Here is a 26,379-nt window from a genome sequence, read left to right as displayed (position 1 = left end):
AGGGGCCTTCGGGATCGGCGCCGGCTGGTCTTCCGGCCTCCCCGGCGCCGTTGCCATCGGGGTTACCCGCGGCGCCGTCCCCGCGCGGCGCCGGTTCTCCACTGCCGGTTCCGGCCGGCGGTGGGGTTCCGGCGCCGGCTCCGGGCGGCGCCGTCCCCTTACCTTCTCCGACGCCGGACGCGGCGCCGGATGGGCGTCGCACGACGCCGGTCCCGGCGCCGATGGGGCCCATGAACCCCGAGGAGCCGGTCTTCATCATTGACTCCGAATACGGAGAGGATGAGGAGTACGGTGAAGGTTGGGAGGGGTCCGAGGACCCTCTGGCTCGCGAGTGCCAGTATGACCCGGACTGGACGGGTGACTTGGGGGATGCCAGTGGTTTGGACGACTCCCCTAACCCTGGTTTGATCTCTCCTCCAACCGTGGCATCGGTGGAGGGAGCTGCCTATTCTGTGGTGCTGATGAGGGCTGCCAAGGCCTTAAACCTTGAGCTCCCCGTCGCGGCCGTGAGGCCTAACATCCTCACCGAGGTCTTCAAGCCGCAGTCATGCCCTTTGGAGCCTCTGCTGCCGTTTAATGAAGCCTTGTCTGACGTTCTGTTGGGCACGTGGTCCAGGCCCGCTTCAGGTGCGCCTGTTGATCGGAACGTGGCCAGGCGCCACCGTCCTTGTCCGGACGACCCCAAGTACCTGTCTACCCACCCCACTCCTGAGAGTCTGGTGATCCAGGCCTCGACCTCCCAGTCCGCATTCCCGTCGGCCCCGCCCGACCGGGAATCCAAGAGGTATGACCAGTTTGGAAAGAAGGTCTTCTCGTCCATTAGTTTGGGCCTGCGGTCTTGCAACACCGCCTGCCTCTTGGGCCGCTACACCCACTCTGTGTGGGATACGGTCGCGGAGCTGCTGCCAGAATGCCCCATGGAGGTGCGGGCAAAGCTCGGTCAAGCTGTAGCTGAGGGCCGGGATGCAGCGAAATATTCCATTCGGTGTGGTCTTGATACGACCGACTCGCTGGGCAGGGCTATGTCTACGACGGTGGCGATTCGCCGTCACGCCTGGCTGAGATCCGCCAATTTTTCGGCTGATGTCCAAAATACCCTGATGGACATGCCGTTTGATGGCTGTCACCTGTTCGGTGACAAAGCGGACCACGCGCTGGAACGCTTCAAGGACTCCAGGGTCACGGCCAAGTCCTTGGGTCTCTCGACCCAGCGTCAGCAACCGGGTTCGTTTCGTCCCTTTCGTGGCCAAGGAAGGGGCGCCCCCACACGTGCTGCCAGCCACGCGCCGCAACAATCCTTCCAACGCGGTGGCGGCCGTGGAAACCGCCGTGGTGGCGGTCGGGGACAACGGCGGGGTCAGACCACACCTTCCCCCGCAGCATCTACCCCAAAATCCTCCTAGTCCGTGCTTTCGGCCCCATGTGACGCCAGTGGGTGGCAGGGTTCGCCATCACCACGCTCACTGGCGCACGATCACTTCGGACAGGTGGGTGCTGCAAATTGTCCGAAGGGGCTACTCCCTCCCCTTCGAGACCTCTCCTCCAGCCATGCCACCGCAGAACCACCGTGTGTCGGGGGACCACTTGACACTTCTGCAGGAGGAAGTTACGGCCCTCTTGGCCAAGGGGGCCATCGAGCGCGTTCCTGGGCCAGAAGTAGGGCGTGGTTGTTATTCCCACTACTTTCTGGTGCCCAAGAAGGACAAGGGGGGCCTACGTCCTATCTTGGATCTAAGGAACGTCAACGGCTTCCTCCGGAAGGAGAAGTTCAAGATGTTGACGTTAGCTCAGGTCTTGGCTGCTCTAGACCCGCAAGACTGGATGGTAGCGTTGGACTTGCAGGACGCCTATTTTCACATCCCCGTCCTGCCGGCCCACCGGCGTTACCTGCGGTTCACGGTAGGCCAGGAGCACTTTCAGTTTATCGTGCTCCCCTTCGGCCTTACCAGCGCCCCACGGGTGTTCACAAAGGTGATGGCGGTGGTCGCAGCCCATCTGCGCAGGTTAGGGGTTTCAGTCTTCCCCTACCTAGACGACTGGTTGTTGAAGGCGGGCTCGCCCCAGACAGTCGTCCACCACCTTCAGATGACGGCAGACCTCTTGCACGGCCTGGGGTTCTCCATCAACGTGCCGAAATCACACCTGTGTCCCTCTCAAAAGCTCCTTTTCATCGGAGCGGTTCTGGACTCGGCGCAGTTTCGGGTTTATCCTCCGGAACGGCGGGTTCGGGATATTCAGGCTTTGATTCCCATCTTTCAGCCGCTATCCCGAGTCTCGGTCAGGTTGACGCTGCGGCTGCTGGGTCTGATGGCTTCCTGCATCCTTCTGGTGCATCACGCCAGGTGGCGGATGCGGGCTCTGCAGTGGGACCTGAAGTTTCAGTGGGCCCAGCATCAGGGCAACTTGTCCGACCACGTCTTGATCTCGGAGGGCACTGCGAGACAACTGCAGTGGTGGCTTACGGACCGCGATTGGGTCAGGGGCAAGTCCCTCTCCCTTCCCCAACCGGAGCACGTTGTCGTGACGGACGCGTCCCTCCAGGGCTGGGGTGGCCACTTGGGAGAGGCAGAGATCAGAGGCATCTGGTCTCCGGCGGAGTCCCGGCTCCATATCAATCTGTTGGAGCTACGGGCGATTCGTCTGGCACTGAAGGCATTCCTCCCCTTTGTCAACGGGAGTGTAGTGCAGGTGTTCACCGACAACACCACCGCCATGTGGTACTGCAACAAACAGGGCGGTGTGGGGTCGTGGACCCTTTGCCAGGAGGCTCTGCGCCTCTGGCAATGGCTGGAACGTCAGGGCGTGACTCTGACGGTTCAACACCTGGCAGGTTCTCTGAACGCCAGGGCGGACGAACTCAGCCGTCGGTGCTCGATGGATCACGAATGGCGTCTGAACTCGGACGTGGCGCAAGGCATCTTTCTGCAGTGGGGAGAGCCTTGGTTAGATCTATTCGCCACAGAAGAGAACGCGCAATGTCATCAGTTCTACGCGTTGGAGTTTCCAAGACGGCACTCGCACGGCGACGCCTTTCGGCGCGAGTGGAGTTGCGGTCTGTTATACGCCTTTCCGCCTATACCACTTCTGCCCAGAGTGCTGAAGAAGATCAGGCGCGACCGGGCCCAAGTTATCCTTGTGGCTCCGGACTGGGCTCGAAGGTACTGGTATCCCGAGCTACTCAGCATGTCAGTCGGTCCCCCGATCCGCCTGCCCCTTCAGGAGGACCTTCTGTCGCAGCAGCAGGGGACGGTCCTCCACCCGAACCTGTCCAGTCTCCACCTCCATGCTTGGAGATTGAGCGGCGGCAGTTGAGGCCATTTGACTTGCCTCCTGAAGTCTGTGATGTTATTCTGGCAGCCAGGCGTCCCTCCACTAAGTCGGTATACGCCTGTCGGTGGAACAGATTTGTGGCATGGTGCACAGCAAAGGCTGTGGATCCTCTTTCTGCCCCTCTTTCGGAGGTTCTTCTGTTTCTTCTTTCTCTTGCCCAGCAGGGCTCTGCTCTGGGCACTATCAAGGGCTACCTTTCTGCCCTTTCAGCCTTTTTGAGGCTTCCTGATCAGCCTTCTTTGTTCAAATCCCCGATTGTAACTCGATTCTTGAAAGGCATCACTCACATGTTTCCACCTGTTCCGTTTGTGATGCCTCAGTGGGATTTGAACCTGGTTCTAACTTTCCTGATGTGCGCTCCCTTTGAGCCCCTTCATTCTTGCCCTCTCCGTCTCCTGACTTTAAAGACGGCTTTCCTGGTTGCCATCACCTCTGCCAGGAGGGTGAGTGAGCTCCAGGCTCTTTCTGTCCAACCTCCTTTCCTGTCCATTCATCCTGACAAGGTGGTTCTGAGGACTAGACCTTCTTTCCTGCCCAAGGTTGTTTCGGCCTTTCACATCGGGCAGTCCATCACCCTCCCTTCCTTCTTCCCGCCTCCGCATCCTTCAAAGGATGAAGAGCGGCTCCATCGTCTGGACCCAAAACGTGCGCTTTCATTTTACATGGATCGCACACGCCAGTTCCGGGTGGATGACCAACTGTTTGTTGGCTACGTGGGTGCGAAGAAGGGACGGGCGGTTTGTAAACGAACCATCTCTCGATGGGTCGTCCTCTGCATCAAAGCGTGCTACTCTTTGGCTCGGAAGGAGCCTCCTGTTGGGCTGAGGGCCCATTCCACTCGGGCCACGGCGGCTACTACTGCCCTGGGCCGGGGAGTCCCCTTGCAGGACATTTGCCAGGCGGCTACGTGGGCCTCGCTGCACACCTTTGCGAGGCACTACTGCCTGGACAGTCAAGTCCGGAGGGATGGCTTCTTTGGCCGTTCTGTCCTCCAGGACTTTCTGGTGTAGTTTTGTATTGGTTCGCAGACCCACCACCGGGGTTGGTATTGCTGGGGTATGTATTCTAAGGTAAGGAATCTAACACTAACGTGTTTCTTTCAGATGAACAAGTTACTTACCTTCGGTAACGATATATCTGTAAGAAACATTAGTTAGTGTTAGATTCCTTACCGAACCCACCCATCCTCCCCGTTCTGCGAACTGATACCTAGGGTTAAGGTCATCCCTTTCAGGGCCCTAGTTTGTACATGGCACCAGTGTTGGTTCTCTCATGGCTCTGCGTCTCCTGGCGCGGAAAAGCTGTGTGCAAAGAACTGACGTCAGCGCGCGGAGGCGGCGTCTATGTACTCCAGCGACGTCATCACGGCGCACGACGCCGACGACGGACGCGGAGCCGCAGGGGACGCCTGCAGACGACGCCTACCGACGCGCAGGGGTACTGCTACGCAAAAGTTTCCGGATCCAGACTGACGCCTGGGGATATTCTAAGGTAAGGAATCTAACACTAACTAATGTTTCTTACAGATATATCGTTACCGAAGGTAAGTAACTTGTTCATTAAAGTGTATTATCTACAGTTTGACTTTTCCTATGTACCAGTGACATATAGCCTGATCACGGACAATGTTATTATGGGCCTAGTTACAGGGGCAATATGCCATTTCTATTGTTACACATGTTCCATTATTAAATATTATGCACCCTACCTTGTGGGAATGCTTTGGGGTAACACATTTAAAATTTAACAAGGTTTCTTACCTATCCACAGGGTGACGGACTCATCCTATCAGCATATTCAAGCTGATGGTGTCAGACTTCACAATTTAGGTCTGAAGCCATACTTTCACTGCACAGCGGTTGATAGCACATTAAGTGCTGTCGTCCACAAGGAGCATTTCACTTTCCATGCCATGGGTGTACTTCTTTGAAGTGACCGGAGAGGATCTGACAAGTTGTTAACCAGTTTTTTGTATATCAATGAAATGGTGCGGTCAGGGATATGGCCGTCCAATACTCTATCCTTTAGCTGGGAGGATTCAGATAGCGTGGCCCCGGGTTGCAAATGAGTGCGTAATGCGTGTCTGACCTGTGTGTAACAGAAGAGTTCTGAGTCAGCCAATTTGAATAGTTGCTGCAATACGGCAAACAACTTAATGCCCGACTTTTCCCTCAGATCACCAATACGGGAAATGCGTATAGGATCCCATTTGTGAAACCCTTAACTCCTCCCCAAATTACCCAGCTGTTCAGAGTCCCATAATGGTGCTGCAAGTGTAAGCTTTCACCCCAAGCAAGGCATTTAGTGGCAGTGTGCCAGAAGTGTACAGCATGTTTGGTGGGGTCCGTAGGTGTATAGCGCCGGGGCTTAGAGTAGAGGGCTCTGTTGAAGTTCCCCCCCAGAAAGGAGCCATCTATCCAAACTGTAACCCGGGTCTCCTGGTTGAGCGTAAGTGCAATGGTTGATGGAAGACAGATTGGCCGCCCAGTAGTACAGTTTAATATTGGGAAGGCTGATGCCTCCGTCATACCAGTTCAAGGAAAGCTTACTGAGAGCAATAAGCGGCTTGCCATTCCATAGTAGATCCCGCTGGAGGCCTTCCACTTCTCTAAAATAGGACGCAGGTATCGGGTCTAAAGAGTTCTGCAGGGCATACAAAAACTGGGATAGAGACATTTTAAAAAGGGCCGCCTTACCCAACAGCGAAAGGGGGAGCGATTTCCATCTGTCAATATCTTTACGCAGCCTGAGCAAGGGGGGGTGCAGGTTATGGATATAGCAGAGGGAGGGGTCTAGGGAGAGAAAGATTCCCAGATATGTAAAGCCATCTGTGCATAATTGTATAGGACACTCCTGCCTCCTGGGATTGGCGGCTCTCCTGCCACTGCAAACAAGAGGGACTTGCTCCAGTTTATGGAGTAACCGGAGTATCTACCAAAGATTGTGAGGATAGCTAAGAACACAATCAGGGATTACCTCGGATAGGTAAAATAAAGGAGGATATCCTCAACGTAAAGGGCGATACGGTCCTCCGATTCCGGTGACCAGCGCATGCCTCAATCATCGGGTCTCTGCATACCCAAGCTGCCAACGGTTCCAAAGCTAAGGCAAATAAAAGAGGGAATCGGGGCATCCCTACTGGGTGCCCCTTCCCAGCTCAAAGGTAGCTGATTTTTTATTGTTGACGAGGACCTGGGCCAGAGGTTTAGAATATAATAGTTGCACCCATTGTTTATATTTCGGGCCAAATCCCATTTTCTCCAACACTGCCCACAGATATGGCCATTCAATGGTGTCAAACGCCATGGAGGCATCTAAGCAGACTATGACTGCCGGCTCCAGGAAAGTGGTTGCTCTGTCAACACACCATGCACCCTGTGCAAGTTAAGTGCAGTGTTGCGATGCGGAATAAAACCGGACTGATCTGGATGAACTAGAGTCTCAACCACTGTTAAAAGCCGGTTGGCCAAAAGTTAGGCCAGAATCTTGGGTTCTGCGTTTAATAGGGAAATCGGTCTATATGATCTGCAATCGGTTTTAGGTTTAGGATTGATGGATTTTCACAATGGTGGCCGTCCTTTGGTCTAGGGGCAGGAGCCCTGAGTCTCTAGAGTCCTCATACATAGCCTTTAGGTATGGGGCCAGTCTGTCTGGTTTGAGTTTGTAAAGTTCAATCGGCAACACATTAGGGCCCGAGGCCTTGCCCGATGTAAGAGACCTTATCGCTGCTGCTATTTCATCGTTGGATATGTTACTCTCCATGAAATCATGGTCGTATGGTCGTCCACCGACAGTCTGGGCAATACTATGCCAGCAAGCATTTGCTCTGAATTTTCTTTAGAATAAAGAGCAACTGAAGAGTAGACTATCAAAATGGGCTGCAAACCGGTCCACTATGTCTTGTGGATCCGTAATGGTTCTATCTCCTTGCCCATGGAGCTCCGGCACTAGTCTGCTTGCCCAATCCTTTTTATCCAACCATGCTAGTAGTTTCCCAGCTTTGTCACCCACCTCATACAATCGCCCTTGCGCTGCTCTCCCCAGGGCCTTAGCCTGGTCTGTTGCCAGTGCCCAATAGTCCTGCTGTTTGAGTTTGAGAAGGTGGAGTTTATCGGGTGTGACATCTGATTCTAGTTCTAATTGCCTGACTTCCGCCTCCATGGCCTCCATCTCCCTCCGGCGCTCTTTCTTCTTCTCGGAAATCAAAGAGGGGGCATAGTCCTGAATTACCGTCTTGAAGGCCTCCCACAGCTTCTGCGGGGATTCCACAGAGCTCTAATTCTCTATGAAGTAGTTGTCTATGGCTACAAGGATTTCCCTACGGATGTGAGAATCCCGAAGATACCACAAATTAATGGGGGCCACCCCTCCCACCTATTTGTAATTAAAAGCCACGTGAAGCCAGACTAGCGAATGATCAGAGATGCCTCTGGCGAGATGTTTAATGTCCCGAATGCATAAGTTACTTACCTTCGGTAACGATATATCTTTAAGAAACAGTAGTTAGTATTAGATTCCTTACCTTAGAATATCCCCAGGCATCAGCCTTTGGTTAGTTCTATTAGCCACAGAAGGGAACGTGCTATGTCATCAGTTCTGTGCGTTGGAATTTCCAAGGCAGCACTCGCTCGGAGACGCTTTTCGTCGCAAGTGGAGCTGCGGTCTGTGGTACGCCTTTCCGCCTATACCACTTCTGCCCAGAGTGCTGAAGAAGATTAGACGCAACTGGGCCCAAATTATCCTTGTGGCTCCGGACTGGGTACGAAGATACTGGTATCCCAAGCTACTCAGCATGTCTGTCGATCCCCCAATTAGTCTGCCTCTTCAGGAGGACCTTCTGTCGCAGCAGTAGGGGGCGGTCCTCCACCCGAACCTGTCCAGTCTCCACTTACATGCGTGGAGATTGAACGGCGGCAGTTGAGGCAATTTGATTTGCCTCCTGAAGTCTGTAATGTGATTCTGGCAGCCATGTATCCCGCCACAAAATCGGTATACGCCTACAGGTGGAACAAATTTGTGGCATGATGCACAGCAAAGGCTGTGAATCCCCTTTCTGCCCCTCTTTCAGAGGTTCTTCTCTTTCTTCTTTCTATTGCCCAGCAGGGCTCTGCTCTGGGCACTATCAAGGGCTACCTCTCTGCTATTTCTGCCTTCTTAAGACTCCTTGATCAGCCCTCTTTGTTCAAGTCCCCAGTTGTAAATAGGTTTTTGAAGGGCATCACTCATATGTTTCCTCCTGTTCCTTTTGTGATGTCTCAGTGGTTCTTGAACCTTGTTCTGACTTATCTGATGTGCGCTCCTTTCGAGCTACTTCATAACTGTCCTCTTAACTCTTAAGACTGCATTCCTGGTTGCCATCACCTCTGCCAGGAGGGTGAGCGAGCTCCAGGCTCTTTCCTCTAAACATCCTTTCCTTTCTGTCCATCCGGACAAAGTTGTGTTGCGGACGCGACCCTCTTTCCTGCCCAAGTTAGTCACAGCATTCCACATCGGACAGTCCATCACCTTGCCCACCTTCTTTCCGCCTCCGCATCCCTCCGTTTGGACCCAAAACGTGTGCTCTCATTCTATTTGGATCGCACACGCCAGTTCCGGGTGGATGACCAACTCTTTGTTGGTTACGTGGGCGCTAAGAAAGGTCAGGCGGTGCACAAGCAGACCATCTCTCGGTGGGTCGTGTTGTGCATCAAGGTATGCTACTCTTTGGCTAAAAAGGAGCCTCCTGTTGCGCTGAGGGCCCATTCCACTCGGGCCACGGCGGCTACTACTGCCCTGGGCCGGGGAGTCCCCTTGCAGGACATATGTCAGGCAGCTACGTGGGCCTCGCTGCACACGTTCGCAGGACACTACTGCCTGGACAGCCAAGTCCGGGGGGATGGCTTTTTCGGCTGTTCCGTTCTCCAGGACTTTCTGGTGTGATCATTGGTTTGCAGACCCACCACCGGGGTTGGTATTGCTGGGGTATCTATTCTAAGGTAAGGAATCTAATACTAACCTGTTTCTTTCAGATGCAGAGGTTACTTACCTTCGGTAACAATATATCTGTAAGAAACAGTAGTTAGTATTCGATTCCTTACCGCCCCACCCATCCTCCCCATTCTGCGAACCGATATCTAGAGTTAAGGTCATCCCCTTTCAGGGCCCTAGCTTCATGGCACCAGTTTTGTTTTTTATCATGGCTCTGCGTTTCTGGCGTGGAAAAGCTATGTATAAGAACTGACGTCAGCGCGCGAAGGCGGCGTCTAAGTACTCCGACGACGTCTTCCCGGCGCCAACGACGGACGCAGAGCCGCAGACGACGCATACCGACACGCAGGGGTACTGCTATGCAAAATTTTCCGGATCCAGTCTGACACCTGGGGATATTCTAAGGTCAGGAATCTAATACTAACCTCTTTCTTTCAGATATGGGCAATTTGAGATGCGGGAATCAAAAAATAATCAATCCGGGTTAGGCTCCCGTGTGCCCCGGAACGGAAGGTGTACGTCCGAGTGAAAGGCCCGCCAACCGCTCACCAGCCCCATAGTCTCGAGGAAATCGGGTAGTCAGCCAGATAAATGAGCAATCTCACGTGGAGGATGACGATCTAGTGTGCTGGAGACCACCGAGTTTAAGTCTCCCCCAAACAGTAACAGACCCTCTGGGATATTCAATAGTAATGTTCCCAGGTCTCTAAAGGTGTTGGCTTGGAGGCCCGGTAACTGATAAAAATGTAATTGGATGTCCTTCCCAGATGCCCGAGACCCCAACATATCGCCCGCCCTCTGTCGTCTGTCCAAGTTTCCTGCACTACAAGGAGGAAGCACCTCTTCATCAGTGTGCCTACCCCTCCAGACCGTAGTGAATCCTGCGTGGGCCAACATCACGTAACCCCCTCTGTGCAGTGCCTTACATGCATTACCAATTAGATAAGTTTCCTGAAGTAGGATAACTTCACGGGCGTGGCGCTTTATATATTGAAGGACCACACTACGTTTTATCTTGTCCCCCAATCCATTGCCATTCCAACTTAACAGTTTAATCCCTCCGTCCAAACATGTTGCCATAGTAAATTATAAAATTCTCCATATCTGTTGCGGAGCATGCAGTACATGTTTCTACTTCCCCAACTAAAGTTGCAATTGAAGTCGCTGATGTAATAAATGCCACAAAAACATAACAAAACTCCCACTCCCAACAACTCTCCACTCTGCTGCCGTGCTCTCTGGGCCTAGAACTGCCCATCAAAAACTTGCAGAGTGCCTGTCGCCCAAGAAAAGGTTCAAGATAGAAAAAAAAAAGAAAAGGGGGGGGGGGGTGTTAGTTAAAGCACTTTATTTCCCGACCCGAGCAGGTCAAATGTACACCCATATGAGAGCAAATACTTAAGGTCCAATTGAGTCTATGAACCCCAACAATAGAAAACTAGAAACCCCCCTCCCAGGCCCACCCCATTACAGGCCCCTTTTACTCAGAGCTAACTCCACTGCCTAACAGGTCACCGCCTCAGGCTGGTCGACTGTCCGCACTCCCACCGCCGCCATGATCGATTGGACTCCTTACTCCGCGTTGTTCGATCCATTCTGCTGCAGTTTCAGGATGTTTGAAAAACCACGCTCTCCCCTCCACCTCAATCCGAAGACGTACCAGGAACAACATAGAAAATTTCAGACCCCGCTCTCTGAGGTCAAGTTTGACCGATAGGTAAGACCACCTCTGCCGTTGTACCCTCTGTGTGAATTCCGGAAAAAAGGAAATATCTGTGTTTTCGTACCGGAGGGGTGCGCCCACCCTGGAATTTTGAAGGATAACGTCTCTATCACAATAGTTCAAGACCCTAGCCAGCAAGAGCCGCTCCCTGTTTTGGCACGGCCGCCTGGGACCCTGTGGGCACGTTCGAGAAAAAAAATTTACTGAGGCCTTTGGCCTGTAAATGTTTCAGAATAAGGTCCTCAACTAAGAGATCAGGGGATTGCCCCTACGATTTTTCCAGAACACCCAGGATGCGGAGGTTGTTGCATCGCAGGCGACCTTCGTAGTCGTCCAGCTTGAGGTCAGTAAGCTTGCGAAAGTCCTGGAGGTCGCGAATCTCCCCCTGAAGCTGGGCAACATCACCAACCAGACTAGTGATGGTAAGTCATACTTGCTTGACCTTCTCGTTCAGTTTGGCCATGTCAGCTCTGATGAGGTTAACATTGATCGCCATTGTGTCCAGGGAGGTCTTAACACCGGTGATGGCATCCTTTACGTCTTTTAGTGAGATTTCCTATTCCTCTTCACCCAAGCCCCCTGAAATTGCTTTTCTGGACAACCGGGGTTGCTGCAGTTCCCTAGAGACAGTATATCTGTCCAGTTTGTTGGTTTGCGTGGCCTTCAACCCACGGGCCCGCGTGGCCTTATTGCACTCCATTGCGTCGCTCTCTGTCCAGTACCAGCCCGTCCGAGGGCACCCAGGCCGAGCGGTCACACGGTCACCGATTGCAAGCTGAGAACTGTCTGGATGATGAGAGCGCTGATGCGCCCCTGCGGGTGTTCAATGGGCCCATTCCAGGTCTACTGTCTGCTGGGGAGTGATCAGCCTCCGCACCGGTTGTAAGGGAGATGTCGACGCCAGGGACTGCCCCGATCGTTCCAAGTCTCTGTGTTAGCAATGTTTCCTGTGCCAGGTTGTGGGCTTCTTCGCCTCTGTTGTGGCGGGCCCTTCCACTCCGCTGATAGCAATGTCGGAGGTCTACAGCCCTGCCCCCGTACCCTCCGAAATATCGGGGCACCGAAGGGTGCTTTGCCAGTGCAGCAGAGGGTCCCCAGAAGGCCGCGTTCAGCTAGTGCGGTGGCTGAGTACCGCCTGCAACGCGGAGGAGGGCAGGGCACGGCAGAACTGAGCGGCGTGATGGCGCCTATTGTTGTACCCCAGACACCAATCCAGTGCTTGCCACAAGTCCTCGCACCGTCTGGGGCACTTTTATGCAGGCAATATCTGCAGTTGGGCCGGGCGAGCCCCAGTCCCCCGATGCAGAGATTTCACTGCCTCTTACATCATGGGCAAAGTTCACGTAGCATTCCTCAGTGGGTCCTATTACCTGATCAAAATGCCTCCATTCAAAAGGACTCTTTGTGAAAAGTAATTCTTTACTATTATGCTCATACCATTGAATCAAAATAGTGAAAGACTGTTAAGGTATGGCTTCAGAAAAGCACAAGACACCAGCAATCCTCCTATCTTGGCGGTGGCGCTCACCAGACGCAGTGCCACCATTAGATAGTCTGGATCTTCTCCCCGGCCCCTCGCCCCTCTGTGGGACCCGGCGTGAGCTCCGAGGGACCGGACCCCACCGACCTCAAAAACGTCCGCCCCATCTCGCTCCTCCCTTTTCCTGCCAAAGTCATCGAGAAGATCGCCAACAGACAGCTTGCCGCCTTCCACGAGATGAATGGATCTCTCGACCCTTCGCAGTCCGGTTTCAGAGCCAACCACAGCACCGAGACCGCCCTCATCGCAGCCACCAACGACATCCGAGCCCTTCTCGACAACGGGGAAACAGCGGCACTCATCCTCCTGGACCTCTCCGCCGCGTTCGACACTGTCTGCCACCGCACCCTAGTCCAACGCCTCAGCAACACCGGAATCCAAGAGAAGGCACTGAAGTGGATCATCTCGTTCTTCGCTGGAAGAACACAGAGAGTCCGCCTCCCCCCGTTTCGTTCGAAGGCCACCGAAGTCATCTGCGGCGTCCCGCAAGGATCATCACTCAGCCCCACCCTCTTCAACGTCTACATGAGACCTCTCGCAGCCATCGCACGCCAACACAACCTCAACATCATCTCCTACGCCGACAACACCCAGCTGATCCTCTCCCTCACCAGAGACCCCGAAACCGCCAGAACCAGCCTCCACGAAGGGATGAAAGACGTCGCCGAGTGGATGAAGAACAGCCGCCTGAAACTGAACTCAGACAAGACGGAAGTCCTCATCCTAGGACCATCACCCTCCGCCTGGTGGCCCCCAGCCCTGGGCACTGCCCTCAAGCCAACAGACCACGCACGCAACCTGGGCTTCATCCTGGACTACTCCCTCTCGATGACCAGACAAGTCAACGCTGTCTCCTCTTCATGCTTTCACACCCTCCGCATGCTTCGCAAGATCTTCCGATGGATCCCGATCGAAACCAGGAAGACGGTCACTCAGGCCCTCGTCACCAGCCGTCTGGACTACGGAAACACCCTCTACGCCGGAACCACAGCCAAGCTACAGAAAAGACTCCAACGCATCCAGAACGCCTCCGCCCGACTCATCCTGGACATCCCTCGACGCAGCCACATCTCCGGCCACCTGAGGAACCTGCACTGGCTCCCCGTCAACAAGAGGATCACGTTCAGGCTCCTCACCCACGCACACAAGTCTCTCCCCAACCTGGGCCCCAAGTACCTCAACGACCGCCTGCCCTTCCACACGCCCACCCGCCAGCTACGGTCCGCTAGCCTCGCCCTCGCCGCCGTACCACGCATCCGAAGAACCACCGCCGGAGGCAGATCCTTCTCCTACCTGGCGGCCAAGACATGGAACTCCCTCCCCATCCACCTTCGGCTGACCCAGGACCACCTCGCCTTCAGGAGACAACTCAAGACCTGGCTGTTCGAGCAGTAGCGGCCCCCTTCCCCCAAGCACCTTGAGACCCTTCCGGGTGAGTAGCACGCTATACAAGTGTTATGATTGATTGATTGATTGAGAGGGCAGGCGCCACCCTCGCAGAGGCTGTATTTTCGGTCTCTGATGTCGGAGAGGGACCGGGTAGGCGGGTTCGTGACCGCTGTTATTTTGACGTGTAGGACTGCTGTCGGACGGGCCGGATGTGTTCCAGGATAGACGTGTGAACGCGGCCGGTCGCAGAGTAACGCTTTACGCGGACATCTTGCCTCAATGCCTGGTCACGCCCCAATTATACGTTTTTTTTAAACAAAGCTTCAACTTAATGAATTATTTGTGGCATGAAGATGAAAGTAAACTACACTGCTGTTAATTGTGAAATGCCAACAGTGTCTGGGATGGTGTGTGGGCAAATCTGAGCATGCTTTCAGCAGCAGGACTAAATGATGTGGCAGAAGCAGATTTCTTCTGAGCTGTAGGAGCAGTTGTTTGAAGCTCTCATCAAACAGCAAAATTAGTTTGTTAAAAATTTAGTCCTCTGGCCAAACGGGTGAATGTTTCTGAAGTAGGAAACATCTCTCAGTAACAAATATGTATTTTGCAACACTTTCCTGGTGTACAATGTGTTCTTCATTATGCAAAGTGATGTGCCCTTGCTCACCACATTCTATACTTTTAAGACAATATTTAAATGTCTAACCTTGTGGCCCACCTGCAAAGCACTGTAGGCTCAAATCTTGGTGATTTTCATATAGTTCCAGCAGGACTCTGGCAATATCAGCAACTTAAAAAAAAACAACTGAAGGGTAGGTTAGCTGAGGCAGCATAAAGCCATATTCCGAAATAGAGTTCAAGCCCACATAAGATCTGCAAGATTCTAAATTGATTAATCTAAAGCTGGGCACAAATGGTCAGCTTGGCTAACATATAAACAGAGATCCTGATGGTAAAGCAGAACCTGTAACAGCTATTCCAACACCTCAATATCCAGAATAGTGCCTAGATGCAAAGGTCCTCCAGAATTACAGAAGCACACCAAGAGGAGAGGAGCAATTGGTGGTGGCTTTATAGAGACTTGGCCATACCCCCTTCATCATTTATGTTCTACTTCACTTTACCAGCAGCTGTAGCAAAGAGAGGATTAGGAAAAAAAACCTGAAAGGCTATGGTCTGGAAAGAGAAAGCTAGACAACCTATGTATGCCTCCACCCCTGCCAGATGAAGGTTTGTGTACTGCCTTAACAGGCGAACACCTAGGCTTCGGCAACTTTGTGTTATTTAAGGATCGATATATAGGAAGGATCAGGTTCCTGGGAGAATCATTCAATTTCAATTTCAATTCAATATTTATTGAAGATTTGGAACTCCAAAGAGGTCCACATAAAATACGTACAAGTTATTAAAAATAAAGAGGAAGCCCATAACAAGCACAATCCACAAACTATCATAACATTGTTAAGTCTACCTTAAATTTGCTAATTTCTTTTTTTTTTTTTAAGTGGAGGCGAACAATATTAACGGAGAGCCCAAGTCATACAGTACCTAATATTTTCCACATTACAGCTCCTAGGATGTACATAGGCGTTATAAAAGCTGGCAGTTCATTTAATAAAAGAGCTAAAGTTCCAATTCATCTAGAGGATTAATTTAAAATTAGGGACAAAGAAATAAAAACATGGGTATATTCACACCTGTGCAAAAAGCATTACAAAAGCAGCCCGCTCACTAAAAAATGTACAAGAAACAAATAAATAAAAACTAAAATGCTAATGTTTTGCAAACGAAAAGGCTAGCTAAAAGAATAACCATCTATTTATAAAGTGTGCTAAAAAGGTAGAAGAAATAAAAGTTTTAGTCACGCTGCTTTGTTTTTTTGTCCAAAATTAGCAGTCTCAAGTTGATGCTACACTTTTTACACGGTCTTGTGTGAACGTCATTACAGAATTAAAATATATACATAAATTCCTTAAAATAATTTAATAGTTTTACGCACACTGCTTAATTTGTAGGACAGAGGAGATCATCTCGAGCTGCTTGCTCGATGGGGGAGGACTTTCTTCTCTCCTACCCATTCCGTAAGGTGTTCAAGGATTTTGTGTGCAAATATTTTCCCCGTCGCATCCAGTAAGGGGATTTGTCGATAATTACCTGGATGCGATCTAAGGCCCTTTTTGTAGAGAGGGACAATCATCCATTTACACAATAGATGCATTACTTGTGGCAACTTTAGTACAAAGCCTCAATTTTTTATACAGAGACTCCTTCAGCTTGAGAGGTGCAATAACATCGGGGTCTTGTTTGTATGCCCAGTTAGGGTCTACAGGGAACAGTTAGTGAGTCGACCGGAGACAATAATTCAAGAGAATGGAGAAAAACCATGTGAGATTTTTCCTGAGGACAGTGCCTGTAACACTGCTCATCGCTTAATAAAGTGTCAGGTAAAACATTTTTTAAATAAAAAACGTTGCTGTGTGAAAATTTAATCAAAAGGAATGTTTAGTCTGAAGTTACAAAACATATTGGTGCTATCTAAAATGGTTCACAAAGAATATAGTGTTAATTTGCCCCCTACTGGTGTTAAAAAGAAAATGTAACAGCAGTTAGTAGAGAATCTACGTGGCGAGCATCAAGGATACTCCAGAATGCTTTTTAGTTGTGAAAATGTACACAAAAATTTACTGAACCTTTCTTCTTTGCTGCTGTTTTAAAACGTGAAAATTAAGATGAAAATGTTCACTTTAGTTCCCTATTGGTTTGAGGGAGCCACTCAGAATATAGCACCAGTGATTTTCAACTGAGTTGTTTTCAAGTCAAAGACCCAGCTTTACACACTCCTGACGTGACGTGATCAAGTCACATATCAAATATATTGTCACCTGTCACTGTTTAACTATAAATATCGACATTTATGGGGGCGTGGCTTAGCGGGCGATCATGGCGGACGTGGCTTCTTAGAGCTCCCGCCGGCCCGACGATTATCCTACCAATTCTCCTGGCCCCCGGACCCGAAAAGCATATCAAAGGTGGGGCACAGGTAGCGGACGACTCAGGGTGCATTCCGGTGCCGGGACTGGCGAGCCGTGACCCTTCCTGGTGGTGTAGTGAGCTGGAGCGGCGGGCGGCCTAGTGCCGGTCAGCAAAGCCGGGGCCTCGATTTTGGCGCACCCGGATCGGAGAGCTCGTCTTGGGGTCCGCGGCGCCGCTTTTCCTGCCACGATCCGGCGCAGCCTGCAGCGGGCGGGCCATCACGGGCTCCCCTGCCCTTCCGCACAGAGCAAGCGAGGAGAACTGGTGCTGAGGAGTGCCTCGGCGAAACTGCGGCCTACCTGGCCTTGGAGGAGCCGGGGCCTCGAGTTTGGCGGCCCCTGCCCGGAATCGCCTAGTCAGATCCTTGGCCCGGAGGTGCAGGCGCCTGGGAGCCCCGGGGACCGAGGGGCCAGTGGCGAGCCTTACCTGGTCGGCTGTCTTCCCCAACCCGGGGATCGCCGGAGCTGTGGAGCCCGGGGGCCTGGACTGCAGTGGCCCGTGCCGCATTGGGGGTGCCCGGCGTGGACCTGGTGCCGACCCTCAGTAAGACCCGACGAACCGTGAGTGTTGCCCCCCCCCCCCCACATATGGTGCTGGGGTGACTGCTGAGAGACGCTGTGCCCGGGGGGGTCATTGGGGGCCTGGCCCAGACTGCCGGACCTGGGGGATTCCCTGGCAGCCGCTGTGACACACGAGGTACACCGAAGTAAGCAGGCATAGAGGGGAAGGTGCCCCGGGAGAGGTTTACACGCGCTGGGACCTGGCCTGCGAGGGTCGGCGGAGTCGAGTCTGGGGAACAACCCCCCCCCCTTTTTATCACCTGGAGTGTACGGCAGCCGGGGGCGTGAGGAGGCCATCGCTTGTGAGGGTGCCCTGCCCTTGATAACTGTTGGAGTGAAGGTTGCCCCGCCGTCAGCAGCCGCCGGCGCTTTTGGGGACAGCTTAGCCGGGCTCAGCCTTAGCCATGACCAGAGGGGGTGGTGGGCCCGCTAGGCAGGGGCCCATCGACAAATTCACGGAGCCACATGGCGGCCCCGGAGCGCAGGGAGGCCAGGGACCGGGGCCGGACAACGCGGCGCTGATGGCAGCTATCACCCAGTCGAGAGACATGCTGGATGCTAAGATTGGGGCTGTTGGGGCCGATGTGACACTCCTAAGGCAGGACCTGCGCAACGCAGTGGCGCGCATAACGGAGGCAGAGTCCAGGGTCTCAGTAGTGGAGGATGATGTTGGGACCCTGAAGAAGAAAATGGCGGCGATGGAGAGTATCCAGAAGGGTCTAGCACTTAGGGTGGAGGACGCCGAAGGGCGGGCGCGCAGGAACAACCTTCGCTTTGTGGGTTTTCCGGAGGATTGTGAGAAGGGGGACATCGGACGCTTCCTTTCTTGATGGCTGGAGAGCTGGCTCCCTCCGGATACCCTGTCCAGATGTTTCGTGGTCGAACGCGCGCACCGGGCCCTGATGCAGAAACCGCCGACAGGTGAACGACCCAGGCCGGTGATCGCCAGGATTCTGAACTTTCACGATCGAGACGTTATATTGCGAGAGGCGAGGGCCAAGGACTCTCTTTCATTTGAATCCCACAAGATCATGATCTTCCCCGACTACACCAAGATGGTGCAGCAACAGAGACACTCCTTCCTAGCCGCCAAGGCTAAGCTTCGGGGCCTAAAGATACAGTACTCCTTACTCTATCCGGCCCGCTTGCGGGTGATCTTCCAGTCTAAAACTCACTTCTTTGAGACGCCGGAAGATGTTTTCAGGTGGACAGATGAGACAGTGAGGGTCAGGCCGCATCCCCAACCGGGCCTTGATCCAGGCCACACGAGTGATTCATCACAAACCCAGAGTGACCACCGGGACCGTAGCCGGAAGAGTAGGAAGTCCAGGTCCAGGCGCCGCAACGCCTCCAACACTGGGCGCAGCACCGCTGAGCCAGCTGATCCGGACAATTCGGGGGGCAGTGGATGAGGTGCAATGGGTGGTCCTGACCGCCTGCAGATACCAGCCGCTCCAGCGGTGGAAGTGGCTCCACCGGTGCCTTGCATTCCTGAGGACTGCATCATGTGCTAACTGCTACGTTTTCTAACTGTCCCACAACAGGTTCAGACTTTGGGACGGGTTCGGGGTGCTCCGATACAGGGGCTGCTAGCCTCCTGCATAGTTGGGAGTAGATAGGGGGAGGGGGGAAGCTTTAGAGTAAGGGGGTGTTCGGGATCCATTGGTATGGTAGGCTTTGGGCGCTCTGTTTTGGGCCCGAAGCCGCCCATATCGCGACAGGTACTTCAATGTTTGGTGAGGTATAGGGGGGCAGTTGGGGAGATTGGCTGGGGGACAGGTTGGGGTTGGGGTAGTGGGGGGGGGTAGGGGAAGGTGGCACAGTGTCTGCATTACTTAGGCTACTTGCTTGTGTGTGTGTGTGGCTCAGAGAGCCCGGGTCCTTACATCTCCTCCCCATTGACTATGGTTGATCACCAACGGTCAGGCCTACCAAGGGCAAAATTGCGAGTGGTGAGCTGGAATGTCCGGGGGATGCTGGATAAAATTAAGCGAGGGGCGGTGCTGCAGCTGGGGAAGAGGGAGGGGGCGGATGTACTCCTCCTCCAGGAGACGCACCTTCAGGGCACCAAGACCCTCAGTTTACAGAGATATGGATATCAACAGGTGTTTCATGCCGGGTTTGCAAGGGGGTCCCGGGGGGTGGCGGTCCTGATACACCGAAGGCTCTCATATGTACACGAAACACATTGGGTCGATGCACATGGTAGGTACGTGTTTGTTAAAGGAATGATTGGGAATGAGCCAATGGTCTTTGGTAGTGTGTATGCCCCGCCCCCGCTGCAAGATGCCCTTATCGAGAAGTTGTTCGAAGTGTGGATCGATATCCCGGATGTTTTGGCGATTGTGGGAGGAGACTGGAATGATGTGATGGATGGGCGGATGGATCGCTACAGGCCCGGTAGGGAACCCCAGACAGCGGCGCCGACAAGGCTTCATGGCCTGGCACAGGGCATGGGTTGGACCGATACATGGCGCTACCAGCATCCCTTGAGCCGAGAATACTCCTATGTGTCGGCTGTGCACAAGTCCTTCTCTAGGCTTGACTACCTGTTCGTACCGACTCCTTGGCTGTCGAGGATCGCTGCCACGGCCGTACTCCCCCGTGGCGTCTCGGACCACTCCCCCGTGTCCCTTGACCTGCTGCTGGACAGGAGGCGACAGCCCTTTCGCTGGCGCCAATCCGCGTGGCACCTACAGCAGGATGGATACCGCACACGTTTGCGCGAGTCTATCTCCGATTATTGGACAGAGAATGGCGGGCCAGAGGTCGACGCCGTCACCCAGTGGGAGGCGATGAAGTCGGTGCTCAGGGGGGTAGACATTGCCTGGTGTGCGGAGGCCCGAAGGACCCATCTGCGCGAGGTGGATGAGGCGGCGGGGCGGGTTCGGGACCTGGAGAGGGACTGTACCGTGAGTGACACGGACGAGGCGGTGGGCGCGCTCCTGCAGGCACAGCAGTTGTACTCCTCCCTGCTACACAATGAGGCGCGCCAGCTTTGGCTGGCCACTCAGAGCAGGATCTATCAATGGGGAGATAAATCCTGTACCATGCTGTATAGACTTTGCCAGCACACCTTCCGGCCCCAGGCTCTGCCGGGCATTTGGGATGACCAAGGTGTCCAGTTGGCGGCCCCTGAAGCCATAGCTGCCAGCTTCGCGAGGTATTATGCCGATCTTTATGCCCCCCGTGAGGTCCTCCCTGCGGAGGATATAGACAAATTTTTGACGGATATCCCGCCGCGCGCACTCCCAGAGGAGGCCAGGGATCGGCTGGACCTTCCCCTTTCTTTGGAGGAACTGGGCACGGCCCTTGGGGAATTGAACACCGGCAAAGCCCCGGGACCGAACGGATTTCCATGCGAGTTTATGAAGACCTTTCACATCCAGCTGGAGGGGCGCTACCAGTTGGCACTGGAGGCGGCCAGGGAGAGTGGACACCTACCGGCGGATTGGCGACACGCCGAAATTGTTGTTTTCTGTAAGCCAGGGAGGCCCCCGGAACAGCATTCTTCATACAGGCCGATTTCCCTCTTAAATTTCGAGGCGAAAATATTGGCCAAGGCCTTGGCCAACCGCCTTCTCCCATACATCACTGACTTAGTACACCCTGATCAGGCGGGGTTCATGCCCCATAGAGCAACTCGGCACAACATTCGCCGGGCGCAGGTGGTGGTGGAGACAGCCCGGGCAGCCGGGATCCCAACGGCGCTCCTCCTGGCAGATATCGACCGAGCCTTTGACTCTCTCAGCTGGGTGTACCTTAGGGCCCTTCTGTCCCGCCTCAATCTCGGGCCGGTCTTCCTCTCGTACTTGAGCTTGCTCTATACGGACCTGACCGCGTCGGTGCGGGTGGCGGGAGCGGCGTCCGAGTCCTTCCCCATCGGACGGGGCACCAGGCAGGGATGCCCTCTCTCCCCCTACCTCTTCGCCCTGGCCATGGAGCCTCTGGCGGCGTGGGTGAGAATGGATGCGCAACTCCGGGGACTGGAATGGGACATGGGCCCCTCTGACCGAATTGCGCTCTACGCCGACGATGTCCTGTTCTTCCTCACGGACCTCAGTAGGTCTGGACCCAGGGTCCTGGAGATAATGAAAATCTTCGGGGAGATTTCAGGATTGCATCTGAATGTGCGGAAGTCCAAGCTGTGGGTTCTGGGCGGCGGGGAGGGGCCGGGTGATTGGGCCTTGACACTGCAGATCGCGACGGATGGCCTCAAGTACCTTGGTATCTTTCTTACAGATGCTCCGGACTTGGCATGGGAGCGCAATGTGGGGCCTGTGTGGGACAGGGTGCGTTCGGACATAAAAACCTGGTCCAGAATGCCGTTGAACATATATGGCTGGTCGGCGATCTTTAAAATGGTGGCCCTGCCGCGCCTTCTATATCAGTTGCAGAACCACCCATACCCCATTGCACCGCAGTGGTTTCGCCAAGTGAACGTACTGCGGGGGCCTGGCCACCTCAGACATTTTATCTTACTATCAGGCGGCGCACTTGCTGGTGCTCAACGACTGGTGGTATGGGGATCGGGGTGACCCGACTTATGCCCTGGAGCGGTACCTGATGGACCCAGACACGATCCACACCATTCTATATTCGGCGGCTATCAGGAAACGACTCCCCATGGTCACTCAGGTGGTCTTCCGGGTGTGGCGCGCCGCCTTGCGCCGTATGGGATGGTGGAACAGATTGACGAGGGAGACCCCGCTGTGGCAGAACGGCCGTCTCCCGGCGCTGGCGTCCCTACAGGGATTCAGGGGCTGGGATGATATCGGTATCTCCACGCTCGGCTGTGTCGTGAGGGGCACCACCCTTAAGTCTTTCCAGATGTTGAGGGAGGAATATGACATGCCCAAAACTCAATTCTTTAAATATTTACAACTACGTCATGCACTAACTCCCTCTCTGGTGGGCTTGGAATCTCTGCCCGAGTTTAGCCCCCTGGAGGCCAAAGTGTTCATGGGGGAACTAGAGGAGAAAAAGATCTCCAATATATACCAAACTCTGGTCACGCACTGTTCCTCCTCTCTTGATGGATTGCGTACTGCATGGGAGAGAGATCTTGGTGCGTTCGAAGAAGAGGACTGGTGAGAGGCCCTGGAGGCCCCTAAGGGGGCGGCCATTGCGATGCGCCTCCGCTTTATTCAGTTTAAATACTTACATCGGGCCTACTTTACCAGAGAGCGGTTGTGGAAGGCAGGTTTGATTGCCTCCCCCGAATGCTTGAGATGTGGCCGGGAGGTTGGAACGTTTGTCCATACTGTGTGGTCGTGTGCGAATTTGGCCAGGTACTGGGTGGGGGTCTGGGACTGCTTGGCTGAGGTTCTGGGCTGGGACCTTCCCCGATCACCGCAACTAGGCTTGCTTCACGTTATGGAACGGGTGGGAGGCAACATATACAAGCGTCACTTATTGGTCCTAGGCCTCACTGTAGCCAAGCGGGATATAGCCAGGGCCTGGAAGGACCCCAGGGCCCCTTTGTTGGAGGTTTGGAGACGGGGATTGGACTTTTGCATGGGACTTGAGCGCCCGATCTTTGAGGCCAGGGGATGCCCCTGGAAGCATTTTAAGATATGGAAAAGATGGGCGGACTACAGGGGACTGTGGCTGGAACCACCGATGGCCCAGGACACTGGGGAAGACCTTTAACTGCTGTACCCTGGGCGACAGGGAGTACGCACACTGGCTCTTATTATACTCTATGCCTTGAGATTAGCAGACACTGGGTGGGGGGCGGGGTTGGGTCAGGGGAGTTAGGGAATTGGGAGTTGGGGGGTTGGGTGTTTAATGCAATAATGCTTGTACTGAATGCATACCCTTTTTTCTAAATGCTTATGCTCATTGGTCCGGCGTTGTGATGCGGGACGATGTCCTTATGCTCTGTGTAATGTCAGTACTTGCAATAAAATTTTGTTCTGAAAAAAAAAAAATATCGACATTTATTTAAACCCTGCTGACAACTCATTATCAATTTCCTTTTTCAGGTTTCCATTATTCATAGCAGTATACAAGATTTGCTATGAAGGAACACCAGTCAAAGAATTCATCTCTTGTCTACAAAATCATCCTGAACACTTGTAACCAGGAACAAGACCTACTTTTCTCCGTTTCTCAATTTTCAGAAAGCATTATATCAAATGAGACATTCCAAGAATATTTAAAACGTTCTGGCCTTCAAGAATCTGGTCATAGATTTTCCAAATTGTAATGTTTTATGCATACATTGTAAAGGCTTGGTTTGATTTTCAGATGCAATCATTTGTGATATTTCACTTGAGTGCCAGGGTGCAGAGAATCCGATAGAGAATTTATTACCTGTTGAGAGATTATTTTTGGCTGCAAGGTTTTCAACATTTTCCAATATGCTAAGTGACTGTCAACCAACAGTGTGTTAACTGTGTCATAGCACCGCGTACCTGCTGTAAACATTCAGACCTGGAACACTGATAAGTGGGAAGTAACACACATCCACTGTATTACTAACCACAGGTAGATTTAGATTTTTGATTTTCCCAATAAGCAATCTCTAAAACATTACATTAATTTAAATTACCAATGCATCCATATTAACCATTATAACGCTTCAGTTAATATATTTTAATAGTGCATATTTTTCATTCGAATACTTTTCTAAGATCTAGAAGCATTAAAGGAAAAGAACATTCTCACATGGCAAACACCAGCGGCTTGACATTTAATCTGGAAATGAACATGGGATTGAAGATCATTGGAAAATCCCAGTCATTGAAGATGTAGGCATTTTAACAGTTTTGTACAGTTTAGTTTTTTTTGCTTCTTGTGAAATGATGTATATTCACAGTTTCAAGCGTAGTAACGTGAAAGATACTTAAAACTGAGACTATTATCTAAATTCAAAAAAATTGTAATCAGGTACTTAAACCTCTTGCTGCAAACTCACATTTTTGTAAGTCCACGTTCTTATTTTGAATCTGTTCATCATATGTGGCTGCTATTGTAGCAGAAACTGCTGTTATTATTATAAAAACAATATCAGGCAGATGAACGAGTGACTCAACAGAGGGCAGTAAATACGTCTAGAACCCACGTTGTGCAAAATACATAACAGCAACTAATCCATATTCCCAGGTAGGTCCTTAGCAGTTGTTGATTCAGTGAAGGATATAACACTAATCCTGTGTCTATGCGATATCTTAATTTTTATAGAATATACTGCGCACGATAAGGCTATTCTCCTCCCAAAAAAAGAAACAATTCCACATTAATAAACATACAATGTGATAAACCAATTTTCCTCTTAACGCCCCCATCCCCGTATTTTATTGCATTTGTACATGGGAAAATGTAGCAATTTAATGCAATAGATTTTAACCTAGAATAATTTCTTTTATATGTTATATTTATATCTCACAATATTGAGGTATAGTAATCCTTACAGTGAAACTGAATGTTGATTTCATAGCAGTAGCAAAGTCCCAATGTATTTGTGCTTGATCTTTACTGTTCCACAGCTCAGAGCAGAAGAGGCAGTCCTTCAGGTTTAGAGAGTGGTTTATATGGCTCCTATCAAACCATAGTACCATGTACGGCTGCAGACTTTTCGCTGTTATAAGTTTGGGATACATTATTAGATTGTTAAAGTTTACAACTTTACCCAATTTCAGATTGAAAAATGTGACCTTTACTCATGATGTTTTGTTTTCTAAACTGCGTTAAGCTTGGCATCCGAGTAATAACGATTTAACTTTACAGATAAAGCTATACTGAAGTTATCAACAAATGCAGAGTTAACTATTTTGTAAATAAGTAATCAGCAAGAACAAGCTTGTATTTTAACGTCATGTAACATATGTATATCACAACATCATACAAATAAACATGGACCAATGCAGCCCTGTGTATTTGATTAATTTAATGTGGTCATCTGGGGAACAATAAAAGGAAGAATTTTTGTGCAATAATTTTATTGAATAACATATACTCCTCCAAACTCATTAAGCAAGGTACTAACGGTTAGATAATGCAAGTAGACTATTTAAAGCACAGTTCAATTAACACAAAATGTTATCCCGTATAAAATATCTGTACATTTTTGAGGAAAGTAAACACTTTGATTCATTGCTCAGGTACTTCTACTCATTTTGTGTTTTATACTTTCACCTAAACATTTACAGATCTGTTTTCAGTTCATAGGCAGGTAATTGGCTCACAGTAATACCTATTGAACAGACCTGGAGTGAGTACACACCCTGCACAGTAGATCACATGGACTGACACAAACACATACTTGTGCATTTAGCTAGTCTTAGAAATATTAGCAAATATACAAATGGTAATGTGCAACACTGAATAAAAGACCAGACAACTATGATGAACAGTCATCAATAGCTTTCAGACAATAGCAATAGGCAGCACTATGTATCTAGAGTCCTTTGGGCATCTTTTTGTCATATCAAACAACACTGCATGCCTTAAAAAAACACTGTTTACCTAAATGAACTGGTCTGGCACAGTTGAAAAGATACACTGCAATTATCGACTCCGATTAATTTGGATCTTTATTAAACAGGGTGCAGATATCCTGTGCCTCTAAAACTTGTGCCAGCAGCCTCCTTTCATTTGCACACTGAAGTGACCCAAACTATCTGTCTGAAACACATACACAACATATGAAAAGAGGATAGACAATTCAGAGTAACAAATCGAGGAAAGTGGTATTCCATGCTTACAAAACTAAGTAGTACAGTTGGTTTTATATTTTCTAAATGTAGCCCACTTTACTCTGAAGGTGAGGTTTAGCAATTGGCATATCCGCATCAATCAGCATTACATGTAATATGTTGCATGATTATAGT

At 51.6% G+C, this 26,379-nt stretch overlaps 1 protein-coding gene across 1 annotated transcript in view; it reads left to right on the top strand.

The window, feature by feature from the left end:
• Positions 1-25,415, top strand: part of LOC147732886 (glycerol-3-phosphate dehydrogenase 1-like protein) — a 174,581-nt gene extending 149,166 nt beyond the window's left edge. Inside the window, exon 8 of the mRNA XM_086957430.1 lies at positions 23,530-25,415. Coding sequence (XP_086813556.1) covers positions 23,530-23,626 — 97 coding nt within the window. The 3' untranslated portion in view covers positions 23,627-25,415. The remainder of the gene's footprint in view (positions 1-23,529) is intronic.
• Positions 25,416-26,379: the final 964 nt, after the last annotated feature.

This window comes from Lissotriton vulgaris, chromosome 2_1, assembly GCF_964263255.1.
Source record: "Lissotriton vulgaris chromosome 2_1, aLisVul1.2, whole genome shotgun sequence".
Taxonomy (NCBI): domain Eukaryota; kingdom Metazoa; phylum Chordata; class Amphibia; order Caudata; family Salamandridae; genus Lissotriton; species Lissotriton vulgaris.
The sequence above is the reverse complement of the archived record's forward strand: the minus strand, read 5'-3'. Positions and strand labels throughout refer to the sequence as shown.